This window comes from Oncorhynchus clarkii, chromosome 23, assembly GCF_045791955.1.
Source record: "Oncorhynchus clarkii lewisi isolate Uvic-CL-2024 chromosome 23, UVic_Ocla_1.0, whole genome shotgun sequence".
NCBI classification, from domain to species: domain Eukaryota; kingdom Metazoa; phylum Chordata; class Actinopteri; order Salmoniformes; family Salmonidae; genus Oncorhynchus; species Oncorhynchus clarkii.
Window position 1 is genome coordinate 39,408,296 of NC_092169.1, and position 23,162 is coordinate 39,431,457.

General features: G+C 42.5%; 1 protein-coding gene across 3 annotated transcripts in view; it reads right to left on the reverse strand.

The window, feature by feature from the left end:
- Positions 1-23,162, reverse strand: part of LOC139382005 (BAH and coiled-coil domain-containing protein 1-like) — a 118,717-nt gene that overhangs the window by 90,284 nt on the left and 5,271 nt on the right. For 2 of the 3 annotated variants that reach the window (XM_071125912.1, XM_071125914.1), the window contains exon 2: positions 16,305-16,632. In XM_071125912.1, coding sequence (XP_070982013.1) covers positions 16,305-16,476 — 172 coding nt within the window. In that variant the 5' untranslated portion in view covers positions 16,477-16,632. Of the gene's footprint in view, positions 1-16,304; positions 16,633-16,855; positions 16,928-23,162 lie in introns of those variants that run through there. The other variant, XM_071125913.1, reaches the window with a different exon arrangement.

The following is a 23,162-nucleotide window of genomic DNA, read 5'->3' on the forward strand; positions in this document are numbered from 1 at the left end:
CACAACAGCAGAACCTGAGACGGAGCTGCATTTCCTGACAAAATGTAAAAAAATATAAAACAATTAGAGAGTGTCATTTCCCCAAATTTGAAACTCTTATTCAAGGTTTCAAAGACCTCTCTGATGAGAATAGGCTACCCGTCCTGTTGGGGGAGGACGCAGAGAGCTGTGGGTTGGCAGCGCACTACATTGCTGCCTGCCATAAGATGAGGGACAGTGTCTGACAGACCAATCAACCTGCCTCTACTATGTCATCTACTAAATGCTTATTGTTATTGTTCAATGTATGGTTATTTTGACCCTTGGTTATTGTTGTTACTTTTGTCCCGTTGACAATTTTGATTATTATTATTTTCATATCGTAAATATCCAAAGTAAGCTTTGGCAATATGAACATTGTTACATCATGCCAATAAGGCAAATTGAATTGGAGAGAGAGAGAGAGAGAGAGAGAGAGAGAGAGAGAGAGAGAGAGAGAGAGAGAGAGAGAGAGAGAGAGAGAGGGGAAGAAAGAGAGAGAGAGAGAGAGAGAGAGGGGAAGAAAAAGAGAGAGAGAGATTAAAGACTACCAGAACCCACTGGATTCTCCAATTACATTGAATGAGTTACAGGACAAAATAAAAACCCTCCAACCCAAAAAGGCCTGTGGTGTTGATGGTATCCTCAATGGAATGATCAAATATACAGACAATAAATTCCAATTGGCTATACTAAAACTCTTTAACATCATCCTTAGCTCTGGTATCTTCCCCAATATTTGGAACCAAGGACTGATCACACCAATCCACAAAAGTGGAGACAAATTTGACTCCAATAACTACCGTGGAATATGCGTCAACAGTAACCTTGGGAAAATCCTCTGCATTATCTTTAACAGCAGACTCGTACATTTCCTCAATGAAAACAATGTACTGAGCAAATGTCAAATTGGCTTTTGACCAAATTACCGTACAACAGACCATGTATTCACCCTGCACACCCTAATTGACAACCAAACAAACCAAAGGCAAAGGCAAAGTCTTCTCATGCTTTGTTGATTTCAAAAAAGCCTTCGACTCAATTTGGCATGAGGGTCTGCTATACAAACTGATGGAAAGTGGTGTTGGGGGTAAAACATACGACATTATAAAATCCATGTACACAAACAACAAGTGTGCGGTTAAAATTGGCAAAAAACACACAAATTTCTTCACACAGGGTCATGGGGTGAGACAGGGATGCAGCTTAAGCCCCACCCTCTTTAACATATATATCAACGAATTGGCGCGGGCACTAGAAAAGTCTGCAGCACCCGGCCTCACCCTACTAGAATCCGAAGTCAAATGTCTACTGTTTGCTGATGATCTGGTGCTTCTGTCACCAACCAAGGAGGGCCTACAGCAGCACCTAGATCTTATGCACAGATTCTGTCAGACCTGGGCCCTGACAGTAAATCTCAGTAAGACCAAAATAATGGTGTTCCAAAAAAGGTCCAGTCACCAGGACCACAAATACAAATTCCTTCTAGACACTGTTACCCTAGAGCACACAAAACATTATACATACCTTGGCCTAAACATCAGCGCCACAGGTAACTTCCACAAAGCTGTGAACGATCTTAGAGACAGGGCAAGAAGGGAATTCTAAGCCATCAAAAGGAACATACATTTCAACATACCAATTAGGATTTGGCTAAAAATACTTGAATCAGTCATAGAGCCCATTGCCCTTTATGGTTGTGAGGTCTGGGGTCCGCTCACCAACCAAGACTTCACAAAATGGGACAAACACCAAATTGAGACTGCACGCAGAATTCTGCAAAAATATCATCCATGTACAACGTAGAACACCAAATAATGCATGCAGAGCAGAATTAGGCCGATACCCACTAATTATCAAAATCCAGAAAAGAGACGTTAAATTCTATAACCACCTAAAAGGAAGCGATTCCCAAACCTTCCATTACAAAGCCATCACCTACAGAGAGATGAACCTGGAGAAGAGTCCCCTAAGCAAGCTGGTCCTGGGGCTCTGTTCACAAACACAAACACACCCTACAGAGCCCCAGGACAGCAGCACAATTAGACCCAACCAAATCATGAGAAAACAAAAAGATAATTACTTGACACATTGGAAAGAATTAACAAAAAAAACAGAGCAAACTAGAATGCTATTTGGCCCTACACAGAGAGTACACAACGGCAGAATACCTGACCACTGTGACTGACCAAAAATTAAGGAAAGCTTTGACTATGTACAGACTCAGTGAGCATAGCCTTGCTATTGAGAAAGGCCGCTGTAGGCAGACATGGCTCTCAAGAGAAGACAGGCTATGTGCTCACTGCCCACAAAATGAGGTGGAAACTGAGCTGCACTTCCTAACTTCCTGCCCAATGTATGACAATATTAGAGAGACATATTTCCATCAGATTACACAGATCCACAAAGAATTTGAAAACAAATCCAATTTTGATAAACTCCCATATCTACTGGGTGAAATTCCACAGTGTGCCATCACAGCAGCAAGATTTGTGACCTGTTGCCACGAGAAAAGGGCAACCAGTGAAGAACACACACCATTGTAAATACAACCCACATTTGTGCTTATTTATTTTATGTGTAATGTTTACTGTTAATTTTTATTGTTTATTTCACTTTATATATTCACTTTATATATTATCTACCTCACTTGCTTTGGCAATGTTAACACGTTTTCCATGCCAATAAAGCCCTTGAATTGAATTGAATTGAATTGAATTGAGAGAGAGAGAGAGAGAGAGAGAGAGAGAGAGAGAGAGAGAGAGAGAGAGGGGAAGAAAGAGAGAGAGAGAGAGAGGGGAAGAAAGAGAGAGAGAGAGAGAGAGAGAGAGAGAGAGAGAGAGAATGAGAGAGAGAGAGAGAGAGAGAGGGGAAGAAAGAGAGAGAGAGAGAGAGAGAGAGAGAGAGAGAGAGAGAGAGAGAGAGAGAAAGAGGGGGCTCATTGAATCCAATGAGAATCCAAAGAGTCAAAAGGTAAGACGACTGGAGTGTAACTCAGACACACACATAGACGTGCACACATCTGCACAGAAAAACAACAACCGATATGCACACAATCGCCTCGAGCATGCATAAGTAAGCACACACGTAATGCATGCATGCTTACAACATAAAAAAACATACATATTCTTAGGAAAAAAGACTGAAAAGGACAGCAGATGATGAACAAAGTGACAAGAATGGAAAAACAAAAAGGAGGACAAATACTAAACTTGCAATCAAAGATAGAGAGAATGAAGCCAAAAAATTGAATTTGGTTTTAATCAGCGAACATCCAAATTTAGACAGACATACACACAGCGAGTCCCCAAAGGATTAGGGCCCAGGCGGTAGGGTGTGCGTGTGTGTGTGTGTGTGTGTGTGTGTGTGTGTGTGTGTGTGTGTGTGTGTGTGTGTGTGTGTGTGTGTGTGTGTGTGTGTGTGTGTGTCCCACGAGACTGATTATCCATGAATGACTGATGATGGATCTTAGTTTTTTTTTTCTCTCTGTCTCTCTTTTTTCTTGTTTCCTCACCCTCTTTCTCTCTCTCTGCACTGGGCTGGGAGCTTTCAGGAGACAGGAACACACTCACAGATCTGCATGCATATTCAACAGAGGATCCTGAATAGATTTAACGCTTTCATGTGTTACTGTATAACCTTCCACACTGATCCACACAGACACTTCCTTGCATGCACACACAAAATACACACTCACTTAAACACACACACACGTGCGCGCACACACGTCTACACACACACTGGCAGGGGACGGACCAGCTAAACAACAGTTTATACTCAACCTTTATTCATTTAGGTAGCATTCATTGCAGTAAAATGTAGAACGGTTTACAGTCCAGAACAGTTTACAGTCCAGTTTACAGTCCAGAACAGTTTACAGTCCAGAACAGTTTACAGAACAGTTTACAGTCCAGAACAGTTTACGGAACAGTTTACAGTCCAGTTTACAGTCCAGAACAATTTACAGTCCAGAACAGTTTACAGAACAGTTTACAGTCCAGTTTACAGTACAGAACAGTTTACAGTCCAGAACAGTTTACAGTCCAGAGCAGTTTACAGAACAGTTTACAGTCCTGTTTACAGTCCAGAACAGTTTACAGTCCAGAACAGTTTACAGAACAATTTACAGTCCAGTTTACAGTCCAGAACAGTTTACAGTCCAGAACAGTTTACGGAACAGTTTACAGTCCAGTTTACAGTCCAGAACAGTTTACAGTCCAGAACAGTTTACAGAACAGTTTACAGTCCAGTTTACAGTACAGAACAGTTTACAGTCCAGAACAGTTTACAGTCCAGAACAGTTTACAGAACAGTTTACAGTCCTGTTTACAGTCCAGAACAGTTTACAGTCCAGAACAGTTTACAGTCCAGAACAGTTTACAGAACAGTTTACAGTCCAGTTTACAGTCCAGAACAGTTTACAGTCCAGAACAGTTTACAGAACAGTTTACAGTCCAGTTTACAGTCCAGAACAGTTTACAGTCCAGTTTACAGTCCAGAACAGTATACAGTCCAGACAGCAAAAAGAGCTAGAGAGAGACAGTACATTTGATAAAGAGGTTATCATGGACAACAGAAGGAAAAGAAAGGAGAGACAGAATAGAATAGAATGAAAGGATCATGCTCCCTCAACTTCAGGCAGATTCTTCATGCCCTTCTAGTGTCACTGTTCCCCTGTATTCCTTAACCTCTCTGTGAACCAAGGACCTCTCCATCCATCTAAGACCCTGACACTTTAACAGACAAACACTGCTCAATGGACAGCATTACAATATGAATGAGCAGAGCTGAGATGCAGCACCGAGCGCTGACATTAACCAAATAAGAAGCATACACATTTCAGCTGGACAAGGCCATTTCAGGGCCATATCAGGTGGCTATTTGCAAGTATTGAGGGTTGTCGTGGCTGCATCTCTGGACGCTAGTGTGTGTTTCACGTGCCAGAGCAGCCGCCCGAGAAGGATTCTCATCCTGGATGACATCATGTCTGTCCCTGACAAATGATGTCATCGCTCTGGCTCTTGTGAACAGCGGATGCCTTGACCTCGAGGCAAGAGGTAGCTGTCCACAATAAGTGTCATCACTCAGTCCATAAGTTCACATCCCAGGAAAAAATATAAAATAATTGATTGGTTCCATTACGTTAACACATAATATTCAGCAGTGCCACTGACAAACACCCCACATAATAGATGCAGAGTATAAATAATTAGTCAACCCATACAACAGTGTGCCGGCAGTACTTCTGTGCACGTGCAAGTGAGCGTGTGTGTGTGAATGACTGGCTGGCTGGCTGACTGGATGAGTGGCTGGCTGGCTGGCTGATTGGCGTGTAGTAGCTATTTGAAGAGCGCTGTACACTGTCTCTAAGCGTGGGCTAAACTATGTTATCTCCACCACCAACCTGCTGTACACTGTCTCTAAGCGTGGGCTAAACCACATGATCTCCACCACCAACCTGCTGTACACTGTCTCTAAGCGTGGGCTAAACCACATGATCTCCACCACCAACCTGCTGTACACTGTCTCTAAGCGTGGGCTAAACCACATGATCTCCACCACCAACCTGCTGTACACTGTCTCTAAGCGTGGGCTAAACCACATGATCTCCACCACCAACCTGCTGTACACTGTCTCTAAGCGTGGGCTAAACCACATGATCTCCACCACCAACCTGCTGTACACTGTCTCTAAGCGTGGGCTAAACTATGTTATCTCCACCACCAACCTACTGTACACTGTCTCTAAGCGTGGGCTAAACCACATGATCTCCACCACCAACCTGCTGTACACTGTCTCTAAGCGTGGGCTAAACCACATGATCTCCACCACCAACCTGCTGTACACTGTCTCTAAGCGTGGGCTAAACCACATGATCTCCACCACCAACCTGCTGTACACTGTCTCTAAGCGTGGGCTAAACCACATGATCTCCACCACCAACCTGCTGTACACTGTCTCTAAGCGTGGGCTAAACCACATGATCTCCACCACCAACCTGCTGTACACTGTCTCTAAACGTGGGCTAAACTATGTTATCTCCACCACCAACCTGCTGTACACTGTCTCTAAGCGTGGGCTAAACCACATGATCTCCACCACCAACCTGCTGTACACTGTCTCTAAGCGTGGGCTAAACCACATGATCTCCACCACCAACCTGCTGTACACTGTCTCTAAACATGGGATAAACTATGTTATCTCCACCACCAACCTGCTGTACACTGTCTCTAAGCGTGGGCTAAACCACATGATCTCCACCACCAACCTGCTGTACACTGTCTCTAAGCGTGGGCTAAACCACATGATCTCCACCACCAACCTGCTGTACACTGTCTCTAAGTGTGGGCTAAACTACGTTACCTCCACCACCAAACCGCTAGCGCTACCACCACCATCTCCAGCTCCAGAGAAGGGGTTGGCTCGCCTGCCATGCCCCAGATGAAGGCTTCTCATCTAGGGAGAACGGTGAGGGGGGCTCGGGCCTGTCGCTTTCTCTATCTGTGGCTCGGATGATCTGCTGACTCATCACTGACACACATACATACATACACACACACAAACACACACTACTTATGAGCCAGAGTGTTCCCGCGGAGATGCTCGGATGAGTTGCCGGGGACGGCGGTCGGTGCTTTCAGGCACCGGTAATCTGACTGGATTATCAACCAGGTGGAAATGCTCAGCCACTCTCGCTCTCTCTCTTCCCCCTCTCCACTCCTCCTTTCCCTCTCTCCTCCTAGCCTCTCTGCTCCACTCTCCCTCCATCCTCACCCTCCTGCTGTTTAATTCCACCTCACCTCTTCTCCTTTCCCTGCTTCCTTCCTTCTCTCCCTTAATTCTACCTCCTCTCTTACTCTTCCTTTCTCACTCATCCCTTTATCCTTTCTTCATATGTCCGTTCATATCCTCCCATCCTCCTCCAAGTATTACAACAATGTGAGCAAAAATCACCAGCTGTGAGTCCTGTGGTGGGTGATCAGGGCTGGAGTGTACGGCTATAGGGAGACACACATTTTACAGCTTCTCCCGAAAGGACTGTCCACTACAACTTCAACCTTCTCCTGAGAGGTCTGTTCATAACACCTTCTCCCTTCTCCCTAAAGAACTGTTCATTACACATTCAGACCGGAGGACTGTTCATTACACCTTCTCCCTAGAGGAATGTTCATTACACCTTCTCCCTAGAGGAATGTTCATTACACGTTCTCCCTAGAGGAATGTTCATAACACCTTCTCCCTTCTCCCTAAAGAACTGTTCATTACACATTCAGACCGGAGGACTGTTCATTACACCTTCTCCCTAGAGGAATGTTCATTACACCTTCTCCCTAGAGGAATGTTCATTACACGTTCTCCCTAGAGGAATGTTCATGACACCTTCTCCCTAGAGGAATGTTCATGACACCTTCTCCCTAAAGAACTGTTCATTACACATTCAGACCGGAGGACTGTTCATTACACCATCTCCCTAGAGCACATATGTCAGAGTCAAGGCCCGCGGGCCACATCCGGCCCGCAAGAAGGTTTTTTACGGCCCCTGGGATGATCTTGATTTATTATTAGAACCGGCCCGCAGCAAGCCGGCAGCCCGCAGATCTTTTACACGCACCAATACTACATTTCCCACAATGCAAAGGTGACGCACCGAGCAGTAGGCTGCTTCATTTCAATATTTATTGGCACAGCAGTCGTCAGCATCACAGTAAAATTAACTTTCAGATACCCATCAAAAATGGCAAAACGGAAGGTGGATACTGAGAACCGGGGGTTTCAAACAAGGTGGGAGTCGGAGTATATGTTCACGAAGGTAGCTGGAAAACCTGTGTGTCTTCTGTGTGGAGAAAGTGTGGCGGTACTGAAAGAGTATAATCTGAGACGACATTATGAAACGAAACACGCGGACAAAAACAAGAATATGGACATGGAACAAAGGCTACAAAAGGCAGAGGAATTAAAACGAGGCCTCAAATCTCGACAGGCTCTGTTCAAAAAAGCCAAATCACAAGGCCAGGCTGCTGTCAAGGCCAGTTTTATTTTGGCAGAAGAGATCGCTAAATCAGCCCGGCCATTTACGGAGGGGGATTTCATCAAAAACTGCATGATTAAAGTTTGTGACGAAGTTTGCCCAGAAAAAAGGCAACTCTTTTTAAATGTGAGTCTGAGCAGAAACACCATTGCCGAGAGAGTAGACCAGTTGTCCATCAATCTAAAAGAGCAGCTTGTGAAAAAGGGAAAAGATTTTATTGCATATTCCTTGGCTGTGGATGAGAGCACCGACATTTCTGACATTGCCCAGTTGTCAATTTTCATCCGCGGAGTGGACTCCAACCTAAGCGTGACAGAGGAGTTTTTGGCTTTACGTCCTATGCATGGCACAACTACGGGGCATGATTTGTATGAAGAGGTGTCAAGATGTGTAAATGAGATGGAGCTGCCTTGGGAAAAACTCGTGGGTTTGACAACCGACGGAGCACCTGCGATGTGTGGACACAGGAGCGGACTGGTGGCGAAGATACGGGAAAAGATGCAAGAGGAAAACGCGACAGGTGAGCTGACAGCTTATCATTGTATCATACACCAGGAAGCGTTGTGCGGTAAAGCCTTGAAAATGGAGCATGTAATGAGCATCATCACGCGCACAGTTAACTTTATCAGAGCCAAAGGTTTGAATCACCGCCAGTTCAAGGCATTTCTGACGGAGTTAGAAACGGAGCATGGTGATTTGCCTTATCACACAGAGGTGCGATGGCTAAGCCAGGGAAAGGTGCTTCAAAGATGTTTCGAGCTTCGTGAGGAGATTTGTCTGTTCTTGGACAGCAAAGGGAAAGACACAACACAACTCCGAGACGAAATGTTTCTGTGTGAAATGGCTTTTCTGTGTGACATTACGAGTCATCTGAATGCAATAAACTTGCAGCTGCAGGGTCGGGATCGTGTCATCTCTGATATGTACAGTACAGTGAAGGCATTTAAAACCAAACTGACTCTGTGGGAGACGCAGATGCGGAAAGAAAATTTGAGCCACTTTCCCAGCTGCCAGACCATGAAAGAGAAGCTCTCTACCAGTGCGTTCCCGAGCACACAGTTGGCTGATAAAATAGGTATGCTTGCCGCTGACTTTCGACGCCGATTTGCTGACTTTGAAGCACAAAAAAGCAGGTTGGAACTGCTCGGTAACCCATTTGCTGTTGACGTGGAAAGCTCACCACCAAACCTCCAAATGGAGTTGATTGACCTCCAATGCAATGATGCACTGAGGGCAAAATATGCGGCAGTGGGTGCTGCGGAGTTCGCCCGTTTCCTCCCCGGCACAATGCCCCAGCTGCGCATCCAGGCTGCTCAAACGTTGTCTATGTTTGGCAGCACATACCTGTGTGAACAACTGTTTTCTTTGATGAACCTGAACAAAACATCACACAGAAGTCGACTTACTGCTGAACACCTCCACTCAATTCTGAGGATTTCTTCAGCTCAGAGCCTTACCCCGAACATTGATGAACTTGTGGAAAAGATGGGACACCACCAAGTATCACCCTCAACCTCAAACAAGTGAACATTACTGTGCAATCACATATTTAGAGTTTTTACTCAGTTCAAGTTTAAAAGTTAAAATTTAATATTTGTTTTCACTGCATGTTACTTCTCCTTAAACAAAGTGTTGTTTTTGATTAATAGATTTTTGCACTTTATTTTTTTGTATTTCAATCCAATTATATTTTAAAAATATTTCAGTTGAGTGGATGATAGAAAATTGCTATTATTGTTTTTTCTTTGAAGTAAATTTAGCCCACTTTTGCTAAAATAGAAAATATAGTCTACTGATGGTGCCTTGAATACCGGTTTCTTTCATTTAATGTTCATGTTATGGGGATATTTATATAAAGGAAATTTGTCTTTTGTGTCTGTTGAAAATTAAAGATTACTGACAGAGCCATAAGAAAATATTGCTTTATTTATCTGATCATATTGTAATATATTTGTTAGGTTTTCAGTAGGTTCAATTAGGTTCACTAGACTATATGCGTCATTTAAAAATTTTTCAATGAACATTCGAACAGTCCGGCCCTCGTCTTGTAGCTGATTTTTTTATTTGGCCCTCCGTCCATTTGACTTTGACACCCCTGCCCTAGAGGAATGTTCATGACACCTTCTCCCTAGAGGAATGTTCGTGACACCTACTCCCTAGAGGAATGTTCATGACACCATCTCCCTAGAGGAATGTTCGTGACACCGTCTCCCTAAAGGAATGTTCATGACACCTTCGCCCTAGAGGAATGTTCGTGACACCATCTCCCTAGAGGAATGTTCGTGACACCTTCTCCCTAAAGGAATGTTCATGACACCTTCTCCCTAGAGGAATGTTCATGACACCTTCTCCCTAAAGAACTGTTCATTACACATTCAGACCGGAGGAATGTTCATTACACCTTCTCCCTAGAGGAATGTTCGTGACACCTACTCCCTAGAGAAATGTTCATGACACCTTCTCCCTAGAGGAATGTTCATTACACCATCTCCCTAGCGGAATGTTCATTACACCTTCTCCCTAGCGGAATGTTCGTGACACCATCTCCCTAGAGGAATGTTTGTGACACCATCTCCCTAGAGGAATGTTCATGACACCTTCTCCCTAGAGGAATGTTCATTACACCTTCTCCCTAGAGGACTGTTCATTACACCTTCTCCCTAGAGGACTGTTCATGACACCTTCTCCCTAGAGGACTGTTTATAACACCTTCTCCCTAGCAGACTGTTCGTTGCACCCTCTCCCTAGAGGACTGTTCATGACACCTTCTCCCTAGATGACTGTTCATTACACCTTCTCTCTAGTGGACTGTTCATGACACCTTCTCCCTAGAGGACTGTTCATTACACCTTCTCCCTAGAGGACTGTCATGACACCTTCTCCCTAGAGGACTGTTCATGACACCTTCTCCCTAGAGGATTGTTCATTACACCTTCTCCCTACTCAATAGAGGACTGCTCATGACACTTTCTCCCTAGCAGACTGTTCGTTACACCTTCTCCCTACTCAATAGAGTACTGTTCATTACACCTTCTCCCTTCCCCCTAGAGGACTGTTCATTACATCTTCTCCCTTCTCCCGAGCAGACTGTTCATGACACCTTCTCCCTTCTCCCTAGCAGACTGTTCGTTACACCTTCTCCCTACTCAATAGAGTCCTCTAGGGAGAAGGTGTCATTACATCTTCTCCCTTCTCTTCTCCCTTCTCTGTTCGTTACACCTTCTCCCTACTCAATAGAGGACTGTTCATTACACCTTCTCCGTAGAGGACTGTTCATTACACCTTCCCCCTAGCAGACTGTTCATTACACCTTCTCCCTTCTCCCGAGCAGACTGTTCATGACACCTTCTCCCTTCTCCCTAGCAGACTGTTCGTTACACCTTCTCCCTAGCAGACTGTTTGTTACACCTTCTCCCTACTCAATAGAGTACTGTTGATTACAACTTCTCCCTTCCCCCTAAAGGACTGTTCATGACACCTTCTCCCATCTCCATAGCAGACTGTTCGTTACTCCTTCTCCCTACTCAATAGAGGACTGTTCGTTACTCCTTCTCCCTACTCAATAGTAGGACTGTTCATTACACCTTCTCCCTTCTCCCTAGACAACTGTTAATTACACCTTCTCCCTAGAGGACTGTTCATTATGCCTTCTTCCTACTCCCTGGAGGACTGTTCCTACACACCTCTCCCTGCTCCCTGGAGGACTATTTATTACACCTTCTCCCTGCTCCCTGGAGGACTATTTATTACACCTTCTCCCTTCTCAGGAGAGGACTGTTCATTATAACTTCTCCCTACTCCCTAGAGGACTGTTCATTTCACTTTCTCCCTAGACGACTGTTCATAACACCTTCTCCCTAGACGACTGTTCATAACACCTTCTCCCAAGAGGACTGTTCATTACACCTTCTCCCTACTCGCTAGACGACTGTTCATAACACCTTCTCCCAAGAGGACTGTTCATTACACTTTCTCCCTAGAGGACTATTCATTACACACCTCTCCATACTCCCTAAAGGACTGTTCATTACACCTGCTCCCTAGAGGACTTTTCATTACACCTTCTTCCTTCTAACCTAGACGACTGTTCAATACACCTTCTGCCTTCTCCCTAGAGGACTGTTCATTACACCTTCTTCCTTCTCCCTAGAGAACTGTTCATTACACCTTCTCCCTTCTCCCTAGAGGACTGCTCATTTCACCTTCTCCCTAAAGGACTGTTCATTACACCTTCTCCCTGCTCCTATAGAGCAGTGGTTTCCAAACTGTGTCCACAAGGGGTTGACCTGGGGGGAACGGGGGTCCCCCCACCCCAAAAATATACATATATATTTTAAGGAACTCAGGTCATCTTTCAACTTACTTCAACTTATCGAAAGTTGTAATAGTAGATTGCATAAGGTGCAATTTCAAAGTTGAGTAGTGCATCATCAGTTTTATTCTTGTCATGTCAATCATCGCATACCTTAGAGAGCTATTTATAACTTGTCAGAAATGTCCAGATGAACTAGCCCATGTCAGCTGACCTAGGTTTTTCTATCCCAAGGATATTGTTGTAATGTTTGAGTCACTCAAATATCACATGAATAAACATTAGACATGGCAAAATGTATAGAATTGCAAGAAAATAAGCTTTAAAGCTTTAAACTTGCAAAATGTTCTCAGCACCCCATGGCATCGTGTAGAATTGCAGGAAATAAGCCTTAAACCTGCAAAATTGTATCTCCCCCAACAAAAGGGGTGTGAACAGTTTGTGTCATGAACAGGGCTTGTGTCCATAGAAATACATGTGCTGGAAGGGAGGCCTGAGGAAAAAGGAACTATTCTAGATTCACAGCCTTAACTATGATCAGAGGACATTCTCCTCTGACTAAAAGCACAGACAGACACACACCCTTATCTCCAACACACACCGCCCCAGAGAGGGAGACGAGTCTCTCCGTTTACTAACTCTGTGTCTAGTCTACCTCTTACACAAACAGACAGGCAGACAGGCAGACAGACAGACAGACAGACAGACAGACAGACAGACAGGACAATAGGCAGACAGGCAGACAGGCAGAACACGCTAACAACTCTGCCATTGGATGGGGGGGGACAGGGTGTCTCTTCTCTGTAACCGTGGCGATCAAAGTAATGGCACCCCGAAGCTAGCACCTCAAACACCTTAGCCAATCAGCTTGCTCGCTGGCTCCGAGTCCAAACGAGGCATCAGAATGACTGGACAGGGCTGCGGAGTGTGAGACAGTGTCTGACACACACACACACAGAACACACATCACACACGGCACACACACAAATACCCAACACACACACACAGCAAACACACACACAGGACAGTGTAGGAGCCAGTGCTGACATAATGAGACACAGCACTTATGGAGAGAGGAAAAGAGAGAGAGGAAAAGAGAGCAAAAGGAGAAGAAGAGAGAGGGGGAGAAAATGAAGAAGAGAGAGAGGGAGAGAAAAAGGAGAAGAAAGAGAGGGAGATAAAAGGAGAAGAGAGAGAGAGGGAGAGAGAGAAAAAGGAGAAGAAGAGAGAGGATCAGAAATTCCCACAAGAATAGTAAATGAACAATTTTGCAAGTCATCACAAGATCAAATGCTATTTCTAGGGGGTTTAGGATTAGGGTTAGAATTACGTTAAGGGTTAGGGTTAGGAGCTAGGGTTAGTCTTAGGGTTAGGATTAGGAGCTCAAACGTACGCATTCACACACACTAATCCACACCTTCTGAAAAGTGACACACCTGTGCAAGGAGGCTCAGCCACACCCTCCATGATACAGCACACCGGTTCAACTATACATCTACCTACAGACTAGACACAACCCTCATCTGCTAGGAAACAACTACAGCCTAGAGGAGCGAGAGAGAGAGAGAGAGAGAGAGAGAGAGAGAGAGAGAGAGAGAGAGAAGAGAGAGAGAGAGAGAGAGAGAGAGAGAGAGAGAGAATGACAAATGGTCCCAGTTCAGATATGAACCTCACAGACAACACAATACCACTGGTGTTCATCTGAGGGGCTGGTCTTTATAGCTATATAATAGTGATAACAGCCATTTAGCCACCTCATCATGCGCAACAGACACCATGCGGATCCTTATAAGGACGTGGACGTTATAGATGGATCAAATACAGATTTAGCAAAAACAACGATGGCAAAAGAAGGAAATTTACATTTTTCCTCACCATTTCCTCATAAGATTCTGGAATTACCCTGCTGCAGATGCAAAACATTGGTGAATCTGTGTGTGTTTGTGTGTGTGTGTGTGTGTGTGTGTGTGTGTGTGTATGTGTGTGTGTGCGTGCGTGCGTGTGTTTTGGGGGAGAGTTGTCCCAGGAAGAGGAGATCTAACTAACCCCCAAAAACCTTTCCTCCTCCCCCTGACTCCCCCCTGACGCCCCCGCCTGCCCTGCCTGCACCACACATCACATCAACCCCCTGCCCAGTGGCCTAGGGCCAGGCAGACAGCTATCTGAATCTCAAGGGGTGCCCAACACAAAGTGCCCCCCTCCTCAGCCCCTTTACAACAGAACCACATCCAAAAAACAATCCCCATCAGAATGTCAGTCATCCATCAGGAATAATGAAGCAATACTGAAGTACTGGCATTCTAAATATGATAACATACAATGTGAAACACTTTGAGACTATATAAACGCTAAAAGACTATAAAAATGCAATTCATATAGTTATTATTATTACAATGATACTCTGTGATAAGCTAGCTTCACCAGCAAACTTACTGTACAACAAAATAGAGCAGACAATGCCAAACGCTCTCAAATGCACAGCTAAATACCATGTGCTGCTGCTGTAAAATGCCCATAAAGGCGGTGAGAATAAATTCTGTCTGTATTTAATTTGTCAATTTACCCATAATTTTCATTTTTACTTTATTACATCTTTATTCAACCTTTATTCAGAAGGTATAGTCACTAAATGTGTATTTACAAAGGCATACTAAACGATTCAAATTCCCAATTTAATTGATACGCGTAATGCATTTAGACCAACATCTATAGCTAGAAAAGAAATGTTCTTAGCTATAACGACAACAACACGGGTTCGTATCTCAACGTTTTATCAGAAATTAATGAGATTTCACTCAAGACACATAGGTTTTATATTTATACACGCATTCGCTCGGTTTTACGATTCACTACATGATTAGGTGCAGCAGACACCCCTCCCCCAGCCTTCACTTACGCACACACATACACACACACCTTCACTCCCCCCTCCCCTCCTCCTTTAGGACAGGATACCAAAGCTACTTGTTAAAATCTAATGCATGCACTGTCAAACCATTCTCGCCCGTCACGTCCGCGCTCAATATAGAAACCGGATTGTCTGGTATTACGCGCACCTATATTAGCGCGGGCTCCTCTCCACTCCTACAGACTGACCCCCGGGTCTCGGACTCAGGACAGTCGCAGGGCCTCACCGAAGACCGAAAGGAACGCACCAGCTCGCACGTCACTCCTCCACACGCACCGCGCTCACGGGAATAGGTCTACAGTATCCTAGCCTACGCACATACAACAATCATTTTAGCAAAGGACAAACGGTTGATGGTAAATGAGGCAACATAAAGTTACATAAAGTTACAAACCCATTTATAACATTAGGATTAGTCCATTTTGCTAAACAGATTTTTGGGAGGTGAAACTATCCAACTTCATTTGGAAAGATTCCATGTCACTTGAAAGCAAATAATGTATTGTAGGCCTAATAATCCTTTACTCTTTCTAAATAATCCCATAATATTTCTGAATTATGTAGTAATCTATTTTATATAATAACGTTGTATATTGTGTACTAACTATAAATCGTATTGTCTAGAATAGGCTTAGTCTCACTAAATCTGTAATTTAACAAACTAAGTTTATTTTGTGTTTACTTTTATAAAATGCACGCTTATTTTTCATATTAAAGTAGCCTACACTCGGTTCTGACAGGGTATGTAAGAAACAGCGCTAGAAACGGTTCAATAAAATATAATATTGACTAAAACTGGAACATAAAATATCAAGAGTCCACAGTAATTCCTAATTTCGAGAATGACCACATCGTCTAACTCATTTCCTTTTTCAATAAACTCTCGTTCGTCCCTGACAAACGGCAGGGTTACATTTACCACGGGAGACGCACACGGTATGTCCGTCCCACTTTCAAACAGTCCAAAAACACCAGAGACTAATTTATAAAATCGCACAATTAATCTTATATTCCAACAAATTCGTATTTCCACCAACCTGAATGTGGGGCCATGGCGATGTGAGAGGAATAGTACTTTCCAGGCTGGAAGTGAGCGGGGTGCTGCACCGTGCCTCGGCCGCTAGAAGCTATCCGAGAGGAGGCGTGGTGAACCAGCGCGCCCCGCTCTGTCAAGAGGTGGTGTGGAGGAGCGAAATCCCGGCTTTCCATTCTGTCGAGAAGCAATAAATCCCAAATCCAGAGGAAAAGCCAGAAGCATCGAACGCTGTCTAGATTCAATAATCCCTTTTATGAACTTCGGATAGGTCGTCTTGAAATCATTCGAGTATTTGCCTTGCCCACCAAAAAGTATGTCCCGGTCATGTTCTACAAAGAGAAAACACAAGACCACGTCAATGCACCGAAAACAATGGGACAAAATCTCTGAAAGATCAATTGAGGCGTGTAATTCTCACACGCATCCTGTCTAATGTTGCCAACTACACTTTATTTCCTTGCATAACAAAAGTATAACATTAAGTGTTTTTAAGTATCAGTAAAAGAATGCTAAAAAGTTTGACTAAATGAAACCCCAAAACAAATAGCCTACCCAGTCTACAGTAGCCTACGGTAGAATGCAGACTCAAACCGCCTACTCGTCTTCATGGCAGACAAGAAAGAGCAGGGTGGCTACAAACGGAACAACAAAAGGAGTGGTCATCTTAAACTACGGGTTGTTTCACTGTAGGGGATAATAACGCTATACTACTTCGGTGTATTCTGAGACCTATAGATGAGTCAGTCTGGGGGGGGTCTACCATCTCTCAGTCTCACGTCGGAATTAGACGTTCGTCCATATCTCACCTGAAGCAAATGTTTGATCTTTCAGTCAGTCCATTACAGACCAATTTTGTAATTTTCAAACTCCAAGCATCAAAACTGCTTCCTTGACCATAGCCTACTGCAAATCATCAAAAGGAGAATAGGCTACATTATACATGTGTCGATGTAAACAAAATACTATTAAGACTTAAATGTAGGCATAAATATATTGAAATGTATCAGCTACAGTATTTTGTTAGACTTTGGACAATTCTGTCACGTCCGTGAATTTTGACTAGCTCCTTTATGTCTGTAAATGTGTATTTTCTTTACTGGCATATATAGTCTGAATGTGCTTGAGAAAAGGCAGAAATCGCTTGTTTATCGCAAAGGTAATTTAATAGTTAAGTCAACATTGCCTTTCACCCCTTTCACAATGGTAATCACTTATAATGCATGTATGGGTGGGTGCATCCGTGGGACATGTATAATAACAACACCAACTAAATTACGTTTACCGCCGGGGATAGAGACTTAAGCAATAAATATAGGAATGGGAATCAACATACTCATATGTGCCTTATACCCCTAGTCATTCAGTTCAATGGGACACCCCATGGCGCTCAAATTTGGATAGGTGGGCCTGTGTTCACAAAACACATCTCACTGGGCAATGTATTAGGCCGCTTCAATAGCACCTCCATTCAGGCACTACTGATACGGTGATTGGTGAACTTCAATTATATCAGCAAAATCCAAGGTAAGAGAACAAAGAAAATATAAAATGGCGAGCTAAACCAACTGGTCCTCTTGCTATTTCAATGAGAAAAGTATACAGCGAACATTCTACTCTAGAACAGTAGTCAAACTGAAACGTTCAGGAATTCTGAGCTAGACAAGCCTCTCTCAATGACAGGGCAGAGGCTTATATGTTCAGGCAGCATAGGCTACTGACGAATGTGTGTGTGTGTGTGCGCACGGTGCTCAGTGAGAGATTTGCACATGTATCCAAATCCTTGAGCATGACAACGTGTTAGAGTGTATTTTTATTCAAAATGTTGACAATCGTTGAAAAATGGTATTGGCCTACACTCCTCACAATGTGATAAAAAAATATATCTGTTTCATTCTGTTACAAAAAACGGTCTTAGAATGCATAGAACCAAATACATTTCAATTATATTAAAATAATTACATTTTAAACGTGCACATTTTTTATGATATTTTTATTCAAATCGTTACATTAAAGGCTAAATGTGCTTTCAGAGTTAAACGTTTAAAGTGTTTTATCTTCTTTATGTGTAATAGTGGAACCACGAAAAAACTATTATGAAATTTAATTTTGCAACAATCGAAGATACATCGCTTCCTCTCATTTCACGCAGAATATTTTTTACATTATTCCTCGTAAACAAACGTCTAAAATGTTTACATTCCAAGTCAAAACGAAGCCACCCAAGCTATGCATTTCGACCAAACAACATCTACAATCAATGTAGGACCATAGGCTTACCGTCCTTCAACCGTGTCACTGAGCTGACTAGAGGCCATCACATAAAAAAACACATTCAAATCTGATTAAAAAACAGGTAGCCTGGGCCTAATTTAAATCTGGGATCAACGTGGGAGTAGGCTAGGAGACGCTGAGACTTCCTTTCCTTCCACTCCTCTCTGCCTGACAGTCTTTCTCTCTACCCCCCTCCTCCATCGCTGCCCCCAAAGGGTCAAACTATCAGGAGACAACAAAAAAAACCTTTCGAAAACTACCAGCCGAATGGCAATACACGAAAAGCTTGCCTAAACACTGAGGTGGAAGCACGAATTTCTCCTTTCTTCCCAATTCCCCACATGAGATGAGATTGTAATAAAACTAAGGTATTTTGGGCATAGAACGCACAAACTCTTCTGAAAAATAATAGACTCTCATAAGGGCAGCACTGTTGTCACTGTTATTTGTTCACTACACGGCTTTACGTTAGGCCCAAGAGCTGCAATTCACGATTTTGCAGTAAAGCGAAGTCACAAACCATAACTGGGATACTAAATCAAGATATTCAAAGGCCAGTTAAGCGAAAAACACACTCCAAGAGGGACACTCCAAGCACAGCGAAACCTGCCTGGTGGGACTCGGCAAGAACTGTCTACTGGCAAAGCCCCCTCCATAACAACTGTGAAAAACTGCAGTAGGCCAAACCTATAATCAAATAGGCCTACTGATATTAAAACAACAAAACTACAATATAATCCATTATTAGTTTATCTGAACCACGGGTAAAAGCGTGTCTTATAATGCATAGAAACAAATACATTTAAATTCTGTTAAGATAATTATATTTTAAACGTGGCACCTCATCTCGTCATGAGAGAGGTTTTGTAGATGATTGTTTAATTGTACAATAACAATGATTGCCTATACAACAATCAACGTTTAGCTTGTCAACAGCATAAGGAAGGAACCTTCACTTGGCTTAAGTACAAATGTTAAAATGGCTATATTCTCATGCATTTTTGTTATGTACTATAGTCATTATAGTATTTGTCATTGTACTATTTATAATTATAAATATTTTGTTAGAAATATTAATATTGTTGTTACTTTCATTACATTACTATACTATTGGACTACTACTAAGCAATGGAACATATTTGTGTGATTTAAATTAATGCATCTTGTCTTTACGCAGTCTAAAATAACCCATAAATGTTCTACTACAAAGACTCTTTTAAAAGCAGAAGTTGAAAGTATAGATGTTTATTATTATACACATTCAAAATGGACACAATAAATAAATTACTTACTGGTAAGTTATTCCTTGCATAACAATGAATTATTTTTAAAAAATGTACAAAAATATACAAAGGAAAAAAAGCGGCGTACAAAAAGGAAAACATGTGGAAATAGTTACATCCTAGTCTGCAGATTGTAGTGTGCCGTTGAGGTATAGAGATGCATCGTAGAAGTACAGGCTTCTAGTGAATCTAAGCTCGTACATCCACACAGAAACTCTCCCACTGTATCCGCTAGTGCCACTCAACTACAAGCGAAGGAGGGACAGTAGGGGAACGCACTCTCCCATTGGTTTGATAAATACAATGAGAAGCGTGTCCGTGAGGCGCGCCCCGCGATAAACAGAAACTCTGGTTGGAAGATGCCCTGAACCAATAGGAATGCTGCTGGATTCCTAAAACAAAACGGCGGGCGTTTGATTTAAGCCCTTGCCAGAGCATAGCCCCTTCCAGAGCGTAGCATGCAAATGTCAGGAGATATCATCAAAACACAGCACAGCTCTGAGTGAACAGCAGAAATTACAGGACTTTTGATCACTAGGAAGTCCACAGAATATTTTGTGATCACATGAACTACACGTCAATCACCAAACTACGTTAAAACAATACTGTTCTTTTGGATATTTTTTTATTTAACTAGGCAATGACGGCCTATGAACAGTGGGCTAACTGCCTTGGTCAGGTGCAGAACGACATAATTTTACCTTGTCAGCTCGGGGATTCAACCTAGCAAACTTTTTGGTTTCTGGCCCAATGCTCTAACAACTAGGCTACCTGCCGCCCCAGTTTTTATTTGTATTATTTTACAATAACGTTTTTTTTTTCAAAGCTTCACACTTAGACCTTACTTTTGTCACCAGAAATAGGCAAACGTTTTCAATTATCAGTTTAATCAGGCCAATTTAATTTATTTAGGCCTATAACTTGCTTAATTAACACATAATAAAATGGCTTACACCTGAGTATCCCATTTATTATGAAATGCCTACAAATATGTATTTGTAAAATAAGCTAAATATAGGCCAAATAGTAGCTTAAAAGGCAATTAAAGAACAACAGAAATGCAGGGGGAAGTCAAATTTGATTCTAATAGACTAAATTACTGGGGAAGTAAAAACGTTGGTGTCAGTTTATGTTTACTGTCATGACACACACTTAGGGAAATCGAATCACAATGTAATGTACTGTCCTCGGGGTTAGTTTTGCTCACAGTTCACTAATTTAGTGAATTAAAAAAGGAAGGATATGGCCTTGCGTATTTCCATGCTAAAAATCATGAGCTATAAGCTAATATTCCCAGTTTGTTTTAACTGCAAGTAAAGGGTTAAAACTCTAGCCTTCGGTCTGAGTAAAGTGTCTGATTGGTTGGCATGTTGCCAGAGAGCTGTCAATCACCAAGTGTAAACAAGGCTCTGATTGGCTGCTGGCCAGTCCGCACTGGGCTGACTGAAAAAAGCAATTACTGGCCGTGCGGTTTCAAGGCGGCCCCGGGTTGAATGATGAAAGGAGATAAGGAGGGGCTGTTTCAAGGCGCCCCCACGGCGAACCCCGTTGGCCCCAGAGCAAAAGTGGTGTCAAGAGTGACTAAATCAAAGGGAATACGTTAAAAAGGGGGAAATTACATGTTGTATTAAACGTAGAGGCTAGATTTGCGGATTAATGCGATGGAATAACAACGTTACATAGAGAAAAGGGAAGGTAAAATGGCTTCAATGACAAGAATCAACTATTTAGCTCTTATTGGAAATGAAAATTCTGTTTTTCCAAGATACGAACAAAAACGTTTTTTTCCTAAAGAAATACGCGGATGGAGCGCGAGAGTGATTATGTGGTAGAAAACGTTGGACTCATGTCATTACATCCGTGTTTCTAAAACGTTCGCGTTGCAGCTATTCAGTAACCATGCTAAAGTAAGTGGATATTTCCGTTTTTAAATAAATTACAATCGCAAATTGGATTATTACCATAACTGTTCAAGGACACCTCACATGGGTGTTGGTTTACTTGTTACCATGAATTGGGATTAGCTACATACATTGTTTGCTACAAGAAAATATCAACAATAGTCTATATCAATAAGGGTGGAAAATAATGACGGAGAAACATTTTTAGAAACATGTTCTCTCTAAGAATAGGCTAAATCCAATCGCTTGTAATTCAGAACGGTCCTATAGTGCTTTATTGGTGAAGAATTTCATAATTAAATTCACTGATTAAACACAGGCTAATAATACTAGCCTAATGATAATAGTAATGAAAATGTATGTAAAATATCATAGTTTATTACGCAAGGTTATAACACTGGTGACATTTGACTGACATGTTATAAATGTTCTTAGGTCTAACTGCTAAAAAAAAGAGGTAATGTACCCAAAATATAATCATGATATAATTGACTGCAAAACCATAATTTAGACAGCATAAAAAACCCAGACGAAGATAATATCTCTGCATTTCTGGGGTAGATCTAATGAGCAGACATTTGATATCTGTATTATTCAATCAATCTCCTTTTGGTAAAAACACAACAAACACCCCAATCCCAACATCCGACCAGCAGTATCAAACAACATCCGAAATTGTCTGTCCTGGACAACAGCAATGCAACTAAATGTAGCTTAGAAATTAGTATTTTATGTATTGCAACAAATTAATTAATGAATAAAATAATATAAAAACTAATAGATTTTTGCGCATAATCCATAATTGAATCGTTCGCTCACTGCAATCTACATATGCACACCGCATTCCATGGGTCCTGGCCCCCAGTGGCCTGTCGATGGGTTGGAGTCGTCATCCCCCACAGACACACACAATCTCTACGCTTTGACTAAACCCACTGGGCACACACTGGTTGAATCAACGTTGTTTCCACGTCTTTTCAATTAAATTAAGTTGAACCAACGTGGAATAGATGTTGAATTCACGTCTGTGCCAGGTGGGAAAGGTCCAAATCTGATCATCGATATTCTGAGGACAGACTTGTGCCGCCCCAAATTTGCCAAATATATGGCCTATTAGGCTGATCAAAACAGACGAAGCCCGTGAGATACTACATTCGTATAACCACTGTAATGTCGGATATATAGACAGCAGTTTCTATTCAACTTAAATGTCATGCTTTCATTGAGTTAGGAGGTGCATGCTCAGTGATAAACAAAGGCACCTTCCTCTACAGATAAAAATACAACATTTTCATTAATATCGTTGTGATTTCCCCCGAATAAATCACCTTCCAACCTCACGCTCCCATTCCATTCTCTAGCACGGTTGTCTTTAAAACCAATGACATCGGGACAATACAGAAT